Source organism: Mastomys coucha, unplaced genomic scaffold (assembly GCF_008632895.1).
Source record: "Mastomys coucha isolate ucsf_1 unplaced genomic scaffold, UCSF_Mcou_1 pScaffold20, whole genome shotgun sequence".
NCBI classification, from domain to species: domain Eukaryota; kingdom Metazoa; phylum Chordata; class Mammalia; order Rodentia; family Muridae; genus Mastomys; species Mastomys coucha.
This window is the reverse complement of record NW_022196903.1, coordinates 117,297,105-117,316,479: the sequence shown is the minus strand read 5'-3', so window position 1 is coordinate 117,316,479 and position 19,375 is coordinate 117,297,105. Positions and strand designations below refer to the sequence as shown.

At 41.8% G+C, this 19,375-nt stretch overlaps 1 protein-coding gene and 1 long non-coding RNA gene across 4 annotated transcripts in view; one reads left to right on the top strand and one right to left on the bottom strand.

The window, feature by feature from the left end:
* Window positions 1–5,825: 5,825 nt before the first annotated feature.
* The window catches only part of Cd163 (CD163 molecule), a 26,510-nt gene continuing 12,960 nt past the window's right edge, over window positions 5,826–19,375 (bottom strand). Inside the window, exons 7-17 of one of the 2 annotated variants that reach the window (XM_031383330.1) lie at window positions 18,617–18,931; window positions 18,202–18,516; window positions 17,469–17,564; window positions 17,071–17,385; window positions 15,401–15,721; window positions 10,393–10,704; window positions 9,631–9,660; window positions 8,971–9,078; window positions 7,745–7,834; window positions 6,654–6,789; window positions 5,826–6,031 (exon numbers count right to left, since the gene is read on the bottom strand). In XM_031383330.1, the coding sequence (XP_031239190.1) occupies window positions 5,962–6,031; window positions 6,654–6,789; window positions 7,745–7,834; window positions 8,971–9,078; window positions 9,631–9,660; window positions 10,393–10,704; window positions 15,401–15,721; window positions 17,071–17,385; window positions 17,469–17,564; window positions 18,202–18,516; window positions 18,617–18,931 (2,108 nt within the window). In that variant the 3' untranslated portion in view covers window positions 5,826–5,961. The remainder of the gene's footprint in view (window positions 6,032–6,653; window positions 6,790–7,744; window positions 7,835–8,970; window positions 9,079–9,630; window positions 9,661–10,392; window positions 10,705–15,400; window positions 15,722–17,070; window positions 17,386–17,468; window positions 17,565–18,201; window positions 18,517–18,616; window positions 18,932–19,375) is intronic. The other variant, XM_031383329.1, reaches the window with a different exon arrangement.
* On the top strand, window positions 13,978–19,363 carry LOC116099561. 2 transcript variants are annotated; one of them, XR_004122302.1, is made up of 3 exons: window positions 13,978–14,117; window positions 14,219–14,556; window positions 16,892–19,363. It is a non-coding gene; the product is annotated as an uncharacterized LOC116099561 (long non-coding RNA). The 2 variants fall into 2 exon arrangements; XR_004122303.1 differs by having other exon boundaries at window positions 14,219–14,596.

Genomic DNA, 19,375 nt, shown 5'->3' with positions numbered 1-19,375 from the left:
GACTGTTTAGATCATTGATCTGATCTTGATTTAACTTTGGTACCTGGTATCTGTCTAGAAAATTGTTCGTTTCATTAAGATTTTCCAGTTTTGTTGAGTATAGGCTTTTATAGTAGGTTTTCATGATTTTCTGGATTTCCTCAGTGTCTGTTGTTATGTCTCCCTTTTCATTTCTGATCTTGCTAATTAGGATAATGTCTCTGTGTCCTCTAGTTAGTTGGGCTAAGGGTTTATCTATTTTGTTGATTTTTTTCAAAGAACCAGCTCCTGGTTTGGTTGATTCTTTGTATAGTTCTTTTTGTTTCTATTTGGTTGACTTCAGCCCTGAGTTTGATTATTTCCTGCCTTTGACTCCTCTTGTGTGAATTTCCTTCTTTTTGTTCTAGTGTCTTAAGGTGTGCTGTCAACTTGCTGGTGTATGCTCTTTCCAGTTTCTTTTTGTAGGCACTTGAAGCTATGAGTTTTCCTCTTAGGACTGCTCTCATTGTGTCCCATAAGTTTGGGTATGTTGTGGCTTCATTTTTATTAAACTATAGAAAGTATTTAACTTCTTTCTTTCTTGACCAAGTTATCATTGAGTAGAGTGTTGTTGAGTTTTCACGTGTGTGTGGGCATTCTATTGTTTATGTTGTTATTGAGGAACAGCCTTAGTCCATGGTGATCTGATAGGATGCAAGGAATTATTTCAATCTTCTTGTATCTGTTGAGGCCTGATCTGTGACCAATTTATATGGTTAATTTTGGAGAAGGTACCATGAGGTGCTGAGAAGATATATCCTTTTGTTTTAGGATAAAAAGTTCTATAGATATCTGTTAAATCCATCTGTTTTATAACTTCTGTTAGTCTCACCATGTCTTTGTTTAGTTTCTGTTTCTGTGATCTGTCCATTGCAGAGAGTGGGGTGTTGAAATCTCCCAGTATTATTGGGTGTGGTGCAATGTGTACTTTGAGCTTTAGTAAAGTTTCTTGTATGAATGTAGATGCCCTTGCATTTGGAGCATAGAGGTTCAGAATTGAGAGTTCATCTTGGTAGATCACACCTTTGATGAATATGAAGTGTCCCTCCTAATGTTTTTTGATCACTTTAGGGTGAAAGTCAATTTTATTCGATATTAGAATGGCTACTCCAGCTTTTTTCTTGGGGCCATTGGCTTGGAGAATTGTTTTCCATCCTTTTATTCTGAGGTAGTGTCTGTCTTTGTCACTCAGGTGGGTTTCCTGTATGCAACAAAATGTTGGGTCTTGTTTACGTACCCAGTCAGATAATTGATATCTTTTTATTGGGGAACTGAGTCCATTGATATTAATAGATATTAAGGAAAGGTAATTGTTGCTTCTTGTTATTTTTGTTGTTAGAGTTGGGAATCTGTTCATGTGGCTATCTTCTTTTAATTTTGTTGAAAAATTACTTTTTTTGCTTTTTCTAGGATGTAGTTTCCCTCCTTGTGTTGAAGTTTTCCATTCATTACCCTTTGAAGGGCTGGATTTGTGGAAATGTTGTATAAATTTGGTTTTGTCATGGAATACCTTGGTTTCTCCATCTATGGTAATTGAGAGTTTGCTGGGTATAGTAGCCTGGGCCAGCATTTGTGTTCTCTTAAGGTCTGTATGACATCAACCCAGGGTCTTCTGGCTTTCATAGTCTCTGTCAAGAAGTCTGGTGTAATTCTGATAGGCCTGCCTTTATATGTTACTTGACCTTTTTCCCTCACTACTTTTAATATTATTTCTTTGTTTTGTTTGTTTAAATTCCTTTAGCACCATCATGAGATATGATTTTAGATCCAAATCTTGCTTTTCCAGTGTTTTGGGATATCCAGGACTTGCTGTGGTAAGAGTACTAGGTTCCTTTCAAGCCAAGTAGTCTTGGTTTCTGTTGGTAAGATTCTTGCGTTTGCCTTTCGCCATCTGTTGATCTCTGGTGTTAGATTTTCTTGCTGTCTCTGCCTGGACCTGTGGGTCTGTAAGCCTGTGTCAGCACTTCTGGGTGCAGATGGCTATGGATCAGTCATCCCTCCTGAGTCCTGGGGTCAGAGCACACCCTGGAGACAGGCTCTCCACTTGTGGGAAAGGTGCAGAGAGGGCTTGGATCTGTTGTCCTTCCTAGGTGTCGTTTGAGGTAGAAAGGATCCTGACCCAGCCGCCCTGCCACTTGTGAGGTCTGTGACTTCTAGCTGGTCCCACCTTAGAAAGTCACCAGAGAGAAAATGGCGGATCTCACCCAAGTCCTGGGTTAGAGTACCCTGGAGGCAAGCTCTCTGTTTACAGGGAAGGGGCAGAGAGGGTTGTGAACCTGCCACCATCACTCCTAGGTGTAGACGGAGGTAGAAAGAATCCTGTCCTGGCTCTTCTGCCACTTGTGAGGCCTGTGCCTCCTGGCTGGTCCCGCCTTAGAGAGTCACCAGAGAGAAAATGGTCTCCTGTATTTCTTTAGGGGAGTTATTTATGTCCTTCTTAAAATCCTCTATCAGCATCATATGATATGATTTTAAATCTCAATCTTGCTTTTCTGGTGTGTTGGGGTATCTATGACTTGCTGTGGTGGGATACTGGGTTCTGATGATGCCAAGACATATTGGTTTCTATTCAGGGTAAGATCAACAATTGACAAATGAAACCTCATAAAATTGAAAAGCTCCTGTAAGGCAAAGGACACTGTCAGTAGGACAAATCAGCAACCCACAGATTGGGAAAAGATCTTTATCAACCCTACATCCAATAGAGGGCTAACATCCAAAATATATAAATCACTCAAGAAGTTAGACTCCAGAGAACCAACTAACCTTATTAAAAGTGGGTTACAGAGCTAAACAATGAGTTCTCAACTGAGGAATACCAAGTGGCTGAGAAGCATGTAAAGAAATGTTTAACATTCTTAGTGATCAGGGAATGCAAATCAAAAATGACTCTGAGATTCCAATTCACACCAGTCAGAATGGTTAAGATCAAAAACTCAGGCGACAGCAAATGCTGTAGAGAATGTGGAGAAAGACGAACACTCCTCCACTGCTGGTGGAATTGCAAGCTGGTATAACCGTTTTGGCAAACAATCTGCCAGTTCCTCAGGAAATTGGAAATAGTTCTATATGAAGACCCAGGTCTTCCACTCCTGGGCATGTACCCCAAAGATGATCCAACATATGTTCATAACAGCCTTATTTATAATAGCCAGCATCTGGAAACAACCTAGATGTCCCTGAATGGAAAAATGGATACAGAAAATGTGATACATTTACATAATGGAGTACTACACAGCTCTTTAAAACAATGACTTCATGAAATTCTTTGGCAAATGGCTGGAGCTAGAAAATATCATCCTGAGTGAAGTAACCCAGACACAAAAGAACACACATGGTATGTACTCACTGATAATTGGAGGTTAGCTCAAATACCCATGATATAATCCACAGACCATATGAAGCTTAAGGATGACCAAAGTGTCGAAGTTTCAATCCTGCTTAGAAGGGGGAACAAAGTAATCACAGGAAGTAGAGGGAGGGAGGGGCCTGAGAAGGATAGGTGATGGGGAGGGATGAAAGGGGGGATCAGTTATGGAAAGGGACAGGAGAGAAGTACAGAGTGTCAGGAAATTGAATGGAAATATGTAGCAGTGGGGATGGGGAGCTGGGGGTAGCCACTAGAAAGTTCCAGATGCCAAGGAAGTGAAAGGCTCCCAGGACCCAATGGGGATGACATTAGCTGAAATACTCAACAAAGGGGAGATAGAACTTGTAGAGTCCACCTTCAGTAGATAGGCATAGCCCCACCCAGTTGAGGGATGGGACCACCCACTCATTTCAAAATTTTTTAACCCAGAATTGTTCCTGTTTAAAGGAAATGCAGGGACAAAAAATGATGTGGAGACTGAAGGAAAGGCTATCCAGAGACCACCCAACCTTGAGATCCATCCCATCTGCAGACATCAAACCCTGTCAGTACTGATGATGCCAAGAAGTGCTTGCTGACAGGAGCCTGGTATGGCTATCCCCTGAGCCATCTGTCAGCGCCTGACTAATTCAGGTGCAGATACTCACAGCCAACCATCAGGCTGAGCCTGGAGACCCCCAATGGAAGAGTCAGAGGAAGGACTGAAGGAGTTGAAGGGGATTGCAATCCCATAGGAAGAACAATATCAACTAACTGGACTGCCTAGAGCTCCCAGGGACTAAACCACCAACCAAAGAGTACACATGGAGGGAATTCATGCTCCAGATACATATGTAGTAGAGGATGGCCTTATCTGACATCAGTGGGAGGGGAGGCCCTTGGTCCTGTGGAGACTCGATGCCCCAACATAAGGGGATGCTAGAGAGGTGAGGCAGGAGTGGATGGGTGGGTGGAGAAGTACCTTCATAAAGGCAAAGGGGAGGGGGATGGAATGGGGTATTTTCCGAGGGGAGACCTGGAAGGGGGACACCATTTGAAATGTAAATAAATAAAATAACCAATAATAAAAAATGAAAATAACTGAGAAGTAGGTTTTAACATGTTCTCAGGACAGAAAAAGATACACAAAGCAATGTGTACTAATTAGCTTGATCTAGCCACAACATATAACTTTGAAAATGTTAATTTTTTCATGATAAGTATGTGTTTGCAATTTTTAATATAATTAATTAAAAAGTAAATTGCTTGAAAGGCTGGAATACTCAACAAGTTTGTAGATGCTATGCCTAGTATTGAATTGAGTTAAATATTGCTTTCTTTATGTTAATATTTATCATGATATTTATGTTAACATCATGATTTTTCATAATATTTGAGCTTACTTTATATTAGTAATGTTTGTGTAGAATCTTCATAGTTTATGTGTGGATTTAGCTTTCATGATACTTTCCTGGGGACTGAATAACTAAACCACTGAGTCTTTTTCCTTATCAAGTAGTTTATGCATTTCATGTCAGTGAGCAGAATTATAGCAACAAAAGGTTTGCCCATAGTACAACTTGTTTTCCATTTGTTTCTTTCTTTTTAAGATTTATTTTATGTGTATGAGTACACTGCAGCTGTACAGATGGCCGTGAGCTATCATGTGTGTGGCTGCTGGGAATTGAACTCAGGACCTCTGCCAGTCTCACTTGCTCTGGCTGGGCAATTCACTGTAGCTGCCTTCAGATGCACTAGAAGAGGGCGTCAGATCTCATTATGGGTGGTTGTGAGTCACCATGTGGTTGCTGGGATCCGAACTTAGGACCTTTGGAAGAGCAGTCAGTGCTCTTACCCGCTGAGCCATCTTGCCAGCCCTCCACTTCTTTCTTAATAACACTTTTGGACATGTCCTTTTTGGACACGATGCACTGTGATCACATAAGTTCCCCATTAGTCTTTCATCTCCCTCCACTTCCTCCAAATCTCTTCTCAGTCAGTCCCCATTCCTACTCTTCCTCTGTTTTCTTTTTTAAACATTTTTTTGAAGGCCTCATACAGGTGGTCACAGCTGCTGTGTGTGTGGTCACAATGACCATATCCCTTTATTAAAAAATCAAAAGTAAAAATGAACTTGATTTGGTTATAAGAAAATTATTCTTAAACTCAACAACAAGGAAGTATATAATATTTGAAAATTAACATGTGAAATGAAAGGACATCATTTTATATTCATGAAACCCTAAAAAAGTCAGAAAAACCCAACCAGAAATTTATAAAATCAAGACACAATGGCTAAACCACATGTGGTGGTACACATATTTAATCCCAGCACTTGGGAAGCAGAGACAAGCAAATCTCTGTGAATCTAGGCTTGTCTGTCCTCTATCGCCATCTCCAGGACAGCCTGGGCTACAAAATGAGACCCTATCACAAACAAGCAAACAAAGCAAAGAAACCATGTAATAGCAATATTGTTTATTTAATTCCCTCAAAAGACTCCCATCTCTATTAAGCGGTCACATTCACAAGTGTGGTGTCTGCAGGTTCAGCCGAGTTCCAGGAAACAGAGCAGCATGGAGATGCAGCTGTGGTTATCTCTGTGTGGACCGGGCTCTTGTTCCATTGAGCTGGCTGTCATGTGAAGGTTTCTTAAATGCCAACCTAACCCATAAATAGAAAAAGGTCATTTCTGTCTTTACATAGAAGCATATCACATCTTCTTACAATCTCTTTAAACCTTCTAGATGAATTTCCTGCCATTTGTAATGTCTTGTACAGTCTTTATCATAGCATAAATTATACAAATGTTATAACTGCCTGGCAGGATCCCTGTAACATTTCAAACTATTTACTTAACCTGCTTCTCCTTAGCCTTATGGCTAAGGCTTGATAAACCTTACACACACACACACACACACACACAAACACACACACAAACACACACACAAACACACACACAAATACATTCACACATACAAACACACACACAAACACACACACACATACAAACACACACACAAACACACACACACATACAAACACACACACAAACACACACAAACACACATACACACACACATGCGTCTTAGCAATGGTTGAGTCATATTTATAAAGAGTTGATCTATATCTGAACACAGATACATATTCATAAACGTATACACATGTGTATATTCATCTGGAAACATACACGTATATGCATTCTTTTCTTTCTAACACAAGAGGAGTTGTCTGTTTCAAGAGGAGTCTGACTGTTTTAAATAATGATGAATAAATTCTTACTCACCTCAGTGGATTATAAATGATTGTTTTCCTTTTCAGTGTGCCTCTGAATGGCCCCTTTTTTATTCCAGAAATAGGAAGATATTTAGACAAAGACGTTAGTCCATCAGCATTAAAATCATACGAATCATTGGAATTTTCTGGACAGAAGAAGGTAATTACTGGGAATATATGTCGGCCCTGGTCTCAAGTGTCTGAGAAGCTCTTTAAGCATATAAAAAACTACCCATAATCAGGCAGCCAAAATGCGTGAGCTAAGAAGCCCAGCACCATTCCTGTTCCTTAAATACACATCTGACGCAGCAGCAGCTGCAGTGCAGCAGCAGACTGAAGAGCCAAGGCAAATCCCTCTCAGAAGGTTCCCGAGGAGCGAGGACAATGAACACTAGGGCATTTCTCCTGGAACGAAAGCTAAGGCTGGTTCTGGGGACAGCTATGGGTGCCTCATTAGATGGAATATGGAAAGCTTGACCTTTTAAACTCTAAAATCAAATTCAAGGACAGATATGACAGGGAGTGGGAGTGGATTCTGGAAGGAAAAGACACAGGTGGAAGGATGCTAAGAAAATGAGCACAGGAGAGTGGACGGAGGCACTCCTGTGGAACGAATGCGCAGTAGCGATATAACACGGCGCTACGTGCAGGATTCCTATGAGATTGTCGAAGTGCTCCCGCCCTTGCTTTAGTAACTTTTATAGCACCTCTGCGTTCTCCATAGCATCATGCTGTAGACCTTAAGTGTACACAGCCAAATTATTTTTAAAAAGAGAAAGAGAAGAAAATTTAAACAGTCATCGTAACTGTCTTTTAGAAAACGGATTTCTGTTTCGGCAAAATGAGGTCCAAGTTATAGTATATTGCTGGATGGTGCCCCCCCCCTCTCAGAGATCAGCCTCTTAGGCTAAATAGACTTTCTTGACGTTTTGATTGTGAGACATTTATCCCACCCCTCTTTTTTTTTCTTCCTATGCACCACAAACTTCGTATTACAGGGTTTTAGAACTTTTCCAACTATTAATCGAAGTAGGATGCTCAGCCTCAACTGCGAACACTTGCTTAAACACCAAACTTTAGACTTTTGTACAGTTCACTGACCCGAGGATTTCAGCAAGTCCAGGTCATCCGCCTTCGAATCCATCTCTTGGTACTGAACTTGATGTATCAAGACCTCTCCTCTTGAGAAAACTGATAACAGAGTTAGGGATCAGTGGGCACCCATAAAACCGTCCCTCCTTCACCCGAACCTCTCACCAGCAATCTAAACATATGCAGTTATTATCTACACTGTTGTGTCCAACCAGCCTACTGGTATGAGATGGGAAATCCTCTCTGCGTCATGATGTAACGTCCCATTCTCCTACCAAGGAAGGCAACGCTGCTCTGTGACTGACTGAAAGTGCCTCCTCCTCTCTCCGTTCTCACTCTAAACCAGGACTGCTCCTGTCAACCCTGTGGTCCTAGTCCTATCCCAACCTTTCACGCATGCACTTGCTCGAAGTTCTTTCAAAAGCATAGCTGGATCCCTTCGCTTCCCTCAGACGCTGTTCTAACGAGCAGGCAATCTTGGACCCTCAGATACAAGGTTTTCATAACTTGTTCCTTCCTTCTACTCTGGCTTGGCAGGCAGCTTCTCTATTTGATCCTCACTTCACTCCACGAGGACAACTGTGCCATTCTTTATACTTTCCAGTACTTGCTCGTGTTCTCTTTCTCTGGAATGTCTCTTGCTCATTAGAGATCTGAACTCTCTTTAAAATCTGTCTCAAGAGGCATCTCAGAAGCCTCCACCCTCCTTTTTACTGCAGATACTCTGTCTCTCTTCTTGTCACTTTATTTCTAATTCATATCAATAGAGCACTGCCGTATAGCAATAGTCTCCTCAACCCAAAGTTCCATAAAACAAAAATATTTTATTATTTTATTACCCCCTTCTCACCTTCATATCCTAGCATGCTGCTTGGTAGAACAATCCAGTTTTATGTTAAGGTTATTATGGTTAGAGAAAATTAAATATGGGCAAACCTTCATCTTAAAACATAAATTGTATAGTCATTCTAAACTACCACTTCTGTTAATTAACTATGCCAATTAAATGTACCGAGTGCAGAGTACATTATTGTAGCCAGAGCTTCTCTCCCTGCTCTCCCTGAGCCCCCAAAGGAGATTTTGATCCTTATATTCCAAGGAACTTTACCTCTTGTTGCCCCCTGCTTTCTAGTCACTTCATACTTGAGTAATTTGCTTATTTATATTATAATTGTTCCAAGAATGCCTTTGTCCCATGGATGTTATCCCATAGAGAGATTGTCATTGGCACACACCTGTAAGCCGTTGAATCTGTCGTTGCTTCAGAGTCCACAGGAGGAAGGCAATGAGGAAGACCAATAGAATGGCTCCACAAACCAAGAGTGCAGTGAGGGTGGGGTGACCTAAGCAAGGGTAAATATTTAGAACAATGATAAAGTCTCAGCTTCTCTCTTCCTGAAGTAAAGCTCTAATCCTCAAGGCCCCTCTGACCCAAAGTCTCCTAAACAAGAAGGATTCTATTTTTATTTATTTATTAACTATTATTTATTATTATTATTATTATTTTTCTTTTTCAGGACAGGGTTTCTCTGTGTAGCCCTGGCTGTCCTGGAACTCACTCGAGGTCTGGCTGGCCTCGAACTCAGAAATCCATCTTCCTCTTAAAACATAAATTGTATAGTCTTTCCTTCCGCCTCCCAAGTGCTGGGATTAAAGGCATGCACCACCACTGCTCAGCTAATTATCATCGTTATTATTACTTACTCACCTTACCTCTTACTCACTGCTCCCTCCCAGTCATTCCCTCCCACAATCCTTTCCCCCTCCACCTCCCCTCCTTCTCTGAGCAGGTGGGGCCCCTCCTAGGTATTCCCCCCAATCACATAAGAGGGATTCTAAATAACACAGCCCCACGCTTATAAATTAATCCCACATTTACAAATTTCATGACATACCTGTGCCATGATGTGATTCTGAAGTCATTCCTGCAGGGAAAAAGAGAAAGATACTCAATTCTGGGGGCCACGAATGAAGCAAATATAAATATCTCTTTGTATGAGCCTTCACTGCCACTTAAGCAAGCGAACCTCACTTTCCCTCCTAATGCTTGCATCTCCCAGCATCTCTTCTGCACACAGATACACAGATTGTAAGCCTGTCTTCTGTGATAGCCACTGTGTAACAGTGAATGGTTTTTCACCATTTCTTTAGATCAGTGGTTTTCAACCTGGGGGTCACATATCAGACATCCTGCTATCAGATATTTACATAGCAATTCACAATAGTAGCAAACTACACTATGAAGCAGCAACAAAATAATTATATGATTGGGGGCAGTTACCACAACATGAGGAACTGCATTAAAGGGTTGAGCATTAGGAAGGTTGGGAACCGCCAGGTAGTGGTGGTGCATGCCTTTAATCCCAGCACTTGGGAAGCAGAGACAGGCAGATTTTTGAGTTTGAGGCCAGCCTGGTCTATGGAGTGAGTTCCAGGACAGCCAGGGCTATATAGAGAAACCCTGTCTCAAAAAATAAAACAAACAAACAAACAAACAAAAAGGAAGGTTGGGAACCACTGCTTTAGATAGAAACATCACAATTGTCCTCCCATCAGATCCCCTTGTTGCCAAATCAACCATTGATACATCACACTTTAAAGCCTGGCTCGTCTTTGCTACCAGAGTGTATAGCTCAATCCATATTGTTGACACTCACTTGGGAGGCACTCCATGGAAGCGTCTTCTTTGTGCCCACAGTCGCTGTGACTCCACGGTCTGGCAGGACAATCCCACAGGGAAGACTCATTCCCTCTACACTTCACTTCATTGAGCCATATGGGCCCAGTTCCTGGACCGAAGGCTGCTTCCTTTAGTGCCTTCACAGCTTGGCCACAGCCCAGTTGCTTGCAAACAACCTGAGCATCATTAAGGTCCCAGGAGTCATCACACACTGTTCCCCAGGAACCTCTGTGCCAGATCTCCACACGTCCAGAACAGTCTGTAGGCCCTTCCTGTAGTCTTATTTTGTCTGGAAAAAAAACCCCAGAGACATATAGCTTATTCCTGAGGAGCTGAAAGCTTCTGAAAGGCTCTAAAATAGGGATATGATTTGAGTGCTTTAAAAACTATTTAATGTGCACTGGTCAAAGTGCAGAGAGTAACAGCCATAAAAGAGACATCTATATTACACTCCTCTCTTCTAAGGCTCGGGGGCCATCTTGGGAGGAGAGGTGGAAAGATTGTAAGGCCCAGAGGTTGAGAAAGACAGAGGCAAAGCAATTGTTTCTGGACGTGGCAGGACCACTGCATCCACAGCAGCTGATGCTTCCTGCAGAATATCAAGCTGGTCAACATTACAGCATGGAGCAGGGAGACAATGATGTGCCCACTCTGACTGAGGAAGTAGTGGCAGCTGCCAGCTCTTGGAGGGCTGGTGAGTCAGTTTTCTTTGGGGATATGATCCCTGGTAGGTTGATCTTGTTTCAGTAAATGGACCTACACCCATGAGTATATGGGCAGCAGATTGGAGCTCAGTGGGTTGTGAAGAATAAAGAGGACATGAAGTTGGAAGGGGAGTTATGGAGCTGGATCTGAGAGGAGTTGGAGGAAGATTGGAAGGGATGAATATAATCCAAATATACTGTATTCATGCAAGAAACTCTCCAATAACTAATAAAACCTAATGCAGGGTTTAAAAATCACACTGTTTATAAAATTCTTCCTTTATAAAAGTATATATCCTTTCATCAATCTGGATGACAAATGGGACCACATGAAACAGAAAACTTTTGTACAACAAAGTACACCATTATTATGGTGAAAATGAAGCCCACAGCATAGGAAACAGTCTTTACCGGCTATAAATCTGACAAGGGGCTAGTATCTTGAATACACGAAGAACTCAGAAAATTAATGTCAACAAAACAAATGACCCAATTAAAAAATAGGGCAAGGGACAAAACAAAGAACTCTCAAAAGATGGAATGCAAATAGCTGAGAAATATTTTGAAAAGATTTAACATCCCAAGTCATTAGAGAAATGTAAATAAAAGCTACATTAAGATTTCATCTTATGGTCAGGCGGTGGTGGCACATGTCTTTAACCCCAGCACTTGAGAGGCAGAGGCAGGCAGATTTCTCAGTTTGAGGCCAGCTTGGTCTACAGAGTGAGTTCCAGGACAACTAAGGCTACACAGAGAAACCCTGTCTCAACCTCCCCCCCCCCCAAAAAAATAAGATTTCATCTTATTCCAGTCAGAACAGTTAAAGTAAAAAAAAAAATTAAAGCAAATGACAGCAGATGCTAGTGTGGGTTTAGGGAAAGGGAAGTTTTTTTTTTTTTTTTTCTTTCCTGCTGGTAGGAGAGCAAACTGGTGCAGACATTATAAAAATCAATGTGGATATTCCTCAACAGGCTAGAAATCAATCTACCAGATGATATAGCTATACCACTTTTGGGCATATGCCCAAAGGCCCCCTATATCTTATAAAGATACTTGATTATCCATGGTCATTGCTACCCTAATCACAATAACCAAGAGATAGAATCAACCTAAACATGCACCACTTGATGAACAGAAAATGAAAAGGTGATACATTTACACAATGGGATATTCTTTAGCTGTTAAGAGAAATAAAATTATGACCATTTCAGGTGACTAGAAGAAGCTGGAAACAATCATCCTGTGTGAGCCAACAACCTACAAGGACAAATGCCTCATGCTTTGGGAAATCCACTGTGGTCAGGAAACTAGAATGAGACCATGAAGAGGAGGGGTATTTCATGGGAGGGGAGCTAGAATGCAGTGATATAGAAGGGCAAACAGAAATAGTAGAAAGGGAAGGATTAAATGGGGTGGCAAATGGGAGGGAAGGGTAGAGGAAAGAGTGTGGGGAGCGTAATTGCGACTTGTCAGTATGCAGAGAATAAGAGATGCCATGCTTCTAAGATTTAAATAGAATGTCTATCTTATATCCCTCCCTCAAGGCTCAGGGACTTTTGCCAAAGATGGGGTGGAAAGATTGTAAGATCCAGACATGGTGGGTGACTACAAGGCGACATTATGTTCTGGACACAACTGGATACTTGCATATGTGAACTCAGCATTTGTGACAGCTTGCACCAGACCGGTGCAAGCTCTAGCCAGACAACAATCCCAGCATGGAGAAGAGAGGTGGGTGTGAAGTCTCACCCCAGTTGAGGAGCTATGTGACATTGATAGTTTCTGGGAGAGGGATGATCGTTGTCTTAAAGAGTATAAACCCTGGTAAGACCAAGCTTCAAGGTCGAACACACACCCATGAGTATTTGGGCAGCACAAACTGGACTTAATGAGCTAAAAAATTAAAGGGGAGACAAAGTTGGGTACATAGAGGGGCAGGGGTGGATCTGGTAGGAGTTTAGAGAGAGGGGAGGATATGATCAAAATACACAGGATGAAGTTTTCAAAGAACTATTAAAGATATTATTTTAAAAGACTCATAACATGACTCATGAAACTTCAGGCGGGTGAACTTGACATGAGTTACATGGAAAGTTAAATTTCCTCACATGGACAAAAGTGATGTGGACAGAAATATCAGCTTTTTAGCTTAAGGAGATGCATAATGAAAAGACAGTTCAGGATTGGCCATTCTGAGTTTTGCTTTCTATTACTGTAGCAAGGTTAAATATTTGGAAGAAATGTGGGGAGAGGGAAGTAGGCCTTCTAGTGATCCATTTATCAGCCAGGTATTCTCTGTTTCTTGGTTTTCTTGGAGAAATCAATCACATAGAACTTTCAAGTACATGAATGCAAAGATCTGGAAGAATGATTATTGATCTGGTATGTGCATATATACATATAACAATTATATAAAACCAACTATTCCAATCCTAAGTATTATCTGGAAGTTACCCATCTTTGCTTAATGAGACCTAACAAATCAAGCCAGGGTTTGAACAGGGAAATAAAATCTCATGTTTTCTCAGAGAGCGAGGTAAGAAGGAACAAACTGAAGCCATTTTGAACCATTTTGAATAGGGGTCAAATAAAGTTTAAGTTCCCAAGGCCTCTTGGGGTAACAGACATCCTGTTTGGCAAAAGAGACATGTACATGGGTAACTGATATCATGATTGACAAGTTGAGGCATGAATGCTAGGCAAGTTACCATGGTTAAATAGTCCAATCAAAGGGAACCATGTAATTGTACCACAAAGACAAATTCCTAAGGAAGTCCCCTACCCCTAAATCCTTATTGGTGGGATAACTTGGCACAGATGTTTGTGGTTTTGGAGCTTAAAAACGTTGTAACATTCTGGCCAAACACCAGCCAGAAGTAAGCTTATATCTGTATTCTGGTTTCTGGTGGGAACCTGTCTGGGACCCAAGAGAGGAAAAAGTGGGCATAGGGTCAGAAATGGACCTGAGACATCCTGCTCCACACTGGTTCCCATTGGGGTAACATTTGGTTCTGGTTCTGGGCATGCTGGATTGCCCATATCTGTCCGTTTGTGTCTGTGGTTTCGTTTAGCTTGATTGTTGCTTTGTTTCATTTTCAGAAAAAAAATGGGCCATACATCATCTGCTGACTTAGTCTTAACCCATCTCAAGGATTTTCAGAAAAAGAGGCTGAATCGGGACAACACAAACTGGTTAAACTGATACTGCTTTTGGAGCCCCGCACCCGCAGCTAGGAGCTGAGCGCTGCAGGCATAGTCCCACCTTCTTTCCCTGGATCAAGCTGACAGCGAAACTGGGGGTGGTGTGTGTGGGTGGTTGACATCTGTACAAGCTGCTCTGAAAGCGGCACCAGCAGCTGCTCAGCTTTCTACGGTCAGGAACCCGGTGGCTACTCCTGCTACAGAACCACAGTGCCCATGAGAATTGGATTCAGCAGGTAGCAAAGTGCTCTTCTTCTGAAATTACAGCTGGGGGAAGTAAGGAAAGTTTTGTCTGTTTTAAATGTACAATGTATGTGGTCACTTCGTGTTTGCTTCTGCCTGCTCTTAAGTGTAGGCGATTACTATGTTCTGTATATTTGTTATAGTTATTGGGCATGGTTGAAAATCTGTAATATTTGTAACAAAAAGTTAACTGAAAACCCTTAACTCAGGGTTGGAGGCACTCTGGGCAGCAACACATGGCATGAGGCAACTAAGGGAACACGTATCCAAAGATACTTTTAAATTGGGACAAGATTTTTATATAATTTCTACTCTGTTTTAAAAACTAGTTTTTAAAAAATAAATAAGAGGTATTAAAGTTGCACCTCCATGTGTTCATATACAAGAACTCTTCTGGGTGGCTAAACTGTATAACATAAAAGGAAGCCACTTGGTATTAATTTTGGAAACAATAAGTAGTTTATACTGTTAAAACTTGGTTTTGCCTTGTAAAAACGTTGGTATGCTCTCTGTCTTCACTCTTAATTGAAGGTGCTTTATTTTGATGTTGCAAAAACAGACAATTGAGAAATTTTAAGCTACTTTAAAGAAAGCTTTACAGAAAATTTAAAAGACCTGACATTCTAAAACAGCTTTTAGAATGTTTTCATTTATAAAACTATGGAAAAATTTAAAGTTTATAAGGTATTTTATTGTAATGTCACTATTAATATATGATCTTGATGAATAGATAAAAGACTAAAAATTAGGGCCACAGCTAAACACCAGAGACAGAAAACCAGGCAGAGTGGGGGTTGGGAGTAGAATAGAAATTTCCTATTGAAAATAGATACTCACTGTCACAGACAATCCAAGACTCCTGGGAGGGGCTGGCCTGTTTCTGTTTCCAAGGTGACGAGGGGCACTGCCACAAAGTGTCAACTCCTTTTGGACACTGCACACTATCTACCCACATGGGCCTGGATGGCGTGTTGTCTGAAGATGTAGATCTCACCGTCCCGTTGTCTGCACAGCCCAGCTGACGGCACACCACCCCCACAGTGGTTGGAGACATATTGCTGCTGCCAATACTGCCCCATGTACCGTTGTAAAACACTTCTAGGTGACCTGTACAGGTCTCTTCATGGGCTTCATTGGTCAGCCTCAGAGACATGAACTCTGAGGGAAAAGAGGAACAACTTCTTTGAAGAAAACAGTCCTTTTTCTCTAACTTAGAAATGGCTGTAACAGATTCAATGTGTCAACTCCTAGAAACTCACTAGTAACTTTTGAACAGATCAATAGAGCTTAGTAAAATGTAGTATTAATTTTTACATACCACCTGGTTTTCTAATCTGGAGTTTTGTATGCAGGGATCTCTTTTGAAGACTGTCAGTACTTGAAGACACTTATGAGACTCAATCAAAGCCTCTAAACTCCTTCCAGCGATGTAATTCTCCCTAAACTAATTTTTACCCAAGGAGTCTTATTCCATTCTTGTTTGTTTGTTTGTTTGTTTTTTGGTTTTTCGAGACAGGGTTTCTCTGTGTATCCCTGGCTATCCTGGAACTCACTCTGTAGACCAGGCTGGCCCTGAACTCAGAAATCCCCTTGCCTCTGCCTCCCAAGTGCTGGGATTAAAGGCACGCACCATCACTACCTGGCTCTTGTTTGGTTGTAATTAACATGCAAACTATGCATTTTAGAAATATGGCAGTGAAGTCGCAGTGCCTGTACATTCCATTCTATAATCCAGTCGGGTCTTAGATGCTCTCAGATGCTCAGAGTTGATGAAGGTTTTGGAGCAACATCTTTGATACTTAAGATTTAATGAGACACAGGTGCTAAAACCGATGTTTTGTATACATTAAAATGAAATATTTCCTTTTTTGACATACAGATGCCCTCTAGCAGAGTTAGGTCATTAAATAGGGATTGGCTGCTTCCGATATAGGATTGCTCCATTTCATAACTCTAGTGAGTCACACTACTTTTTTTTTTTTTAACACATTGCAACTGGGGGCATTTTTCTGGTTCATGAAAGTCTTTGAAGCCTGTTTTGTGTACAAAGCAAAGGCAATGAACGGCCTCTTTATGGCAAATTTTGCTCCTTGACAAATAGAACTCACTTATCTGCTTTTAAGATTTATTTTAATATGGTAATTATCTCCTTCAGAAATATCATATAGAATTTATTTACTTTTATTCTTCTTAATCTAACATATCTATACTGCAACTATCAAGTGTGCCATTAAATCCAATATCCAGTTGTACATACATTTATAGAAGCACTTCAATGTTAATAATGTTATGATATCAAGGCCTGTTTCTGTATTTTTCTCTTTACAGTAAGTGTACTAGCCAACACATGAGATTGTATCAACACATTGAACAAATGCTTTGGGCCTCCTGACTCTGGAAATGATTGAGCAGATTATCGGGGGAATATTTCAAGTTGATATTCATTACCCTTTGCTCCTTAGTCATTTTAAATGCAATTGTGACTGGGAGTTATGTGCAGAACGTACCTGAGCAGATAACGCCTGCATCTTCCTTGTGCCTGCAGTTATGACGTCCCCAGCCATGTGAATGGCACTGCCAAATATGAGACTCTTTCCCAGTGCAGATGACTTCGTCTAGCCAGATAGCCCCTGTTCCTTCCCCGAAGTAAGCAGAACCAGTGGCGTTAATAGCCACACCACAGTCCAGCTGCTTGCACACCACACTGGCATCAGTCAGATCCCAGTTGTCATCACAGATGGTGCCCCAAGAGCCCTCGTGGTAGACCTCCACTCTCCCAGCACAGCGACCACCTCCACCTACCAAGCGAAGTTGGCCACTTGCTGGGAAGAGAAATGAAGATAAGGATAAAGTGCATGCCAGAAAGGTTTGAGATCATTTTCAGAGATTGATCACAGATTCTCACCTATGCAGGGAATGTCACTCTCCTTTGGAATGGTAGAGCTTGTTGTTTGAACCGGAGACAATGAACTACACGGCAACAGTGTCTGGGATTGGTTTCCTGAAAACACCCAAAGTTTCAAGAGTATTAGATACTAAGGATGAGGAATTAGGACTGGATGGAGAGTTCTGTAGGTGAGGTGAGGACAGACATAGCTTGAGAAAGAAGAAGGAGGAGGATGGAGGGGTGAGAAAGGGGTGTGGGATAGGTGGACCACCTGGAAGTGAGCAGGTGCTTTGAGAAAACACAGACTACAGCAGTTCTCAACCTGTGGGCTGCGACCTCCAGGGAGGAGAATAGCATTTTCACAGGAGGTAGAATATCAGACATCCTGCACATCATATATTTACGAGACAATTCATAACTGTAGCGAAATTACAGTTCTGAATTAGTAATAAGAATAATTTAATGGTTGAAGGGTGGTCACCACAGCATGAGGAACTGTACTAAAGGGTCATAGTATTAGGAAGATTGAGAACCACTGCAGTAAGAACTAGACAGCAATAAGATGGGTGAAAATTAAGTTTACATACTCTCTAATAAGACAAATGAAGTTACTATTCTAGCACAGGTCTCATGAATCTCCCAGACAGACTGTTTCGTTTTCTTTTGCTTCATCCCTGACTCAGGCCCATCTCATTGTAAAGCACACCCCTGTGGAGAGGCTCATTACTGGCTCTGCCCTTCATCCTCTCACCTGAGCATATTACAGAGGCCACCTGTCCTTTGGAACATGTCGGTGCACCCAGAGCCGTCATGGGGCAATCCCCTATATGCTGCTCAGTTCCAGTGCAGTGGAACATGTGCCTCCAGACCTGACCAGCTCCTTTCCCAAAATGTGCTCCTCCTGGAATAGAATGGGCAACTCCACACTTGAGCTGCTGACATAAGACATGAGCATCTTCCATGTCCCAATGATTGCCGCAGAGGGGACCCCAGGCTCCGAGCGTGTTGAGCTCCACTCTTCCCTCACAGGAGGACTTGCCATCTGCCAGACGGATATCTATGTATCCTGAAAGGAGACCGGGATTTAGAAAAGACGCCCGCGTCCCCCTAATCCTTTCTCCCTTTCACCGCCTAGGAGCAAGTTGAAGATATTTTCTTTGTCTTACGTGAGCAGACTATGCTGACATCCCTGCTGTGGCTACAAGTTCTGTCTAGTGGGGGCGCCACTGAGCACAGCGAAAGGTGGGACTCATCCCCACTACACTGGAATTCTTCACCCCAGATCTGTCCACTTCCTTCTCCAAAATGTGCTCCCCCTAGGATAGAGACGACTGTTCCACATTGTAATTCCCTGCACACCACGCTGGCAGCTTCCAGAGACAAGTCAAAATCACAGATGGAGCCCCACACGTCTCCGTGTTTCACTTCCACACGACCGGAGCATGGGACTTCTCCTCCAACCAGTCTGGGTTCCCTGTGGCCTGAAAAAAATAATATTTCTGTGAGAGGTACAATTTCCACATTTTCACTCATGGTGGGACTAGGAGCCAGGGTTCTCTGCAGTTTCACCCTGCACCTCCTGGGTTTTCTCTCTAGACTGAGCATAGCAAATTGTGACTCAAAGATTTTTTTCATTGGGCCTGTCCTTCTAAGAAAATTCTAGAGCTTTGGATTTTGAAGAAAAGCAAGACCAGAACGTCTCTTTTCTTCTAGTACTTCATTTGCATTTATTCATACAACACAGTGTGTTCACTGTTTGTGCTCTGTCAGCCAGTCCAGCACTTGCTGCAGTCTGAAGTCTACAGCCGCTTTATCAACATCTGCATATAGGGTTTCAACATATTTTTGTTTGGAGCATGGAGAGGTTGTGGAGAAAGAGGAACATTATTTCATTGCTGGTGGGATTGCAAACTGGTACAACCACT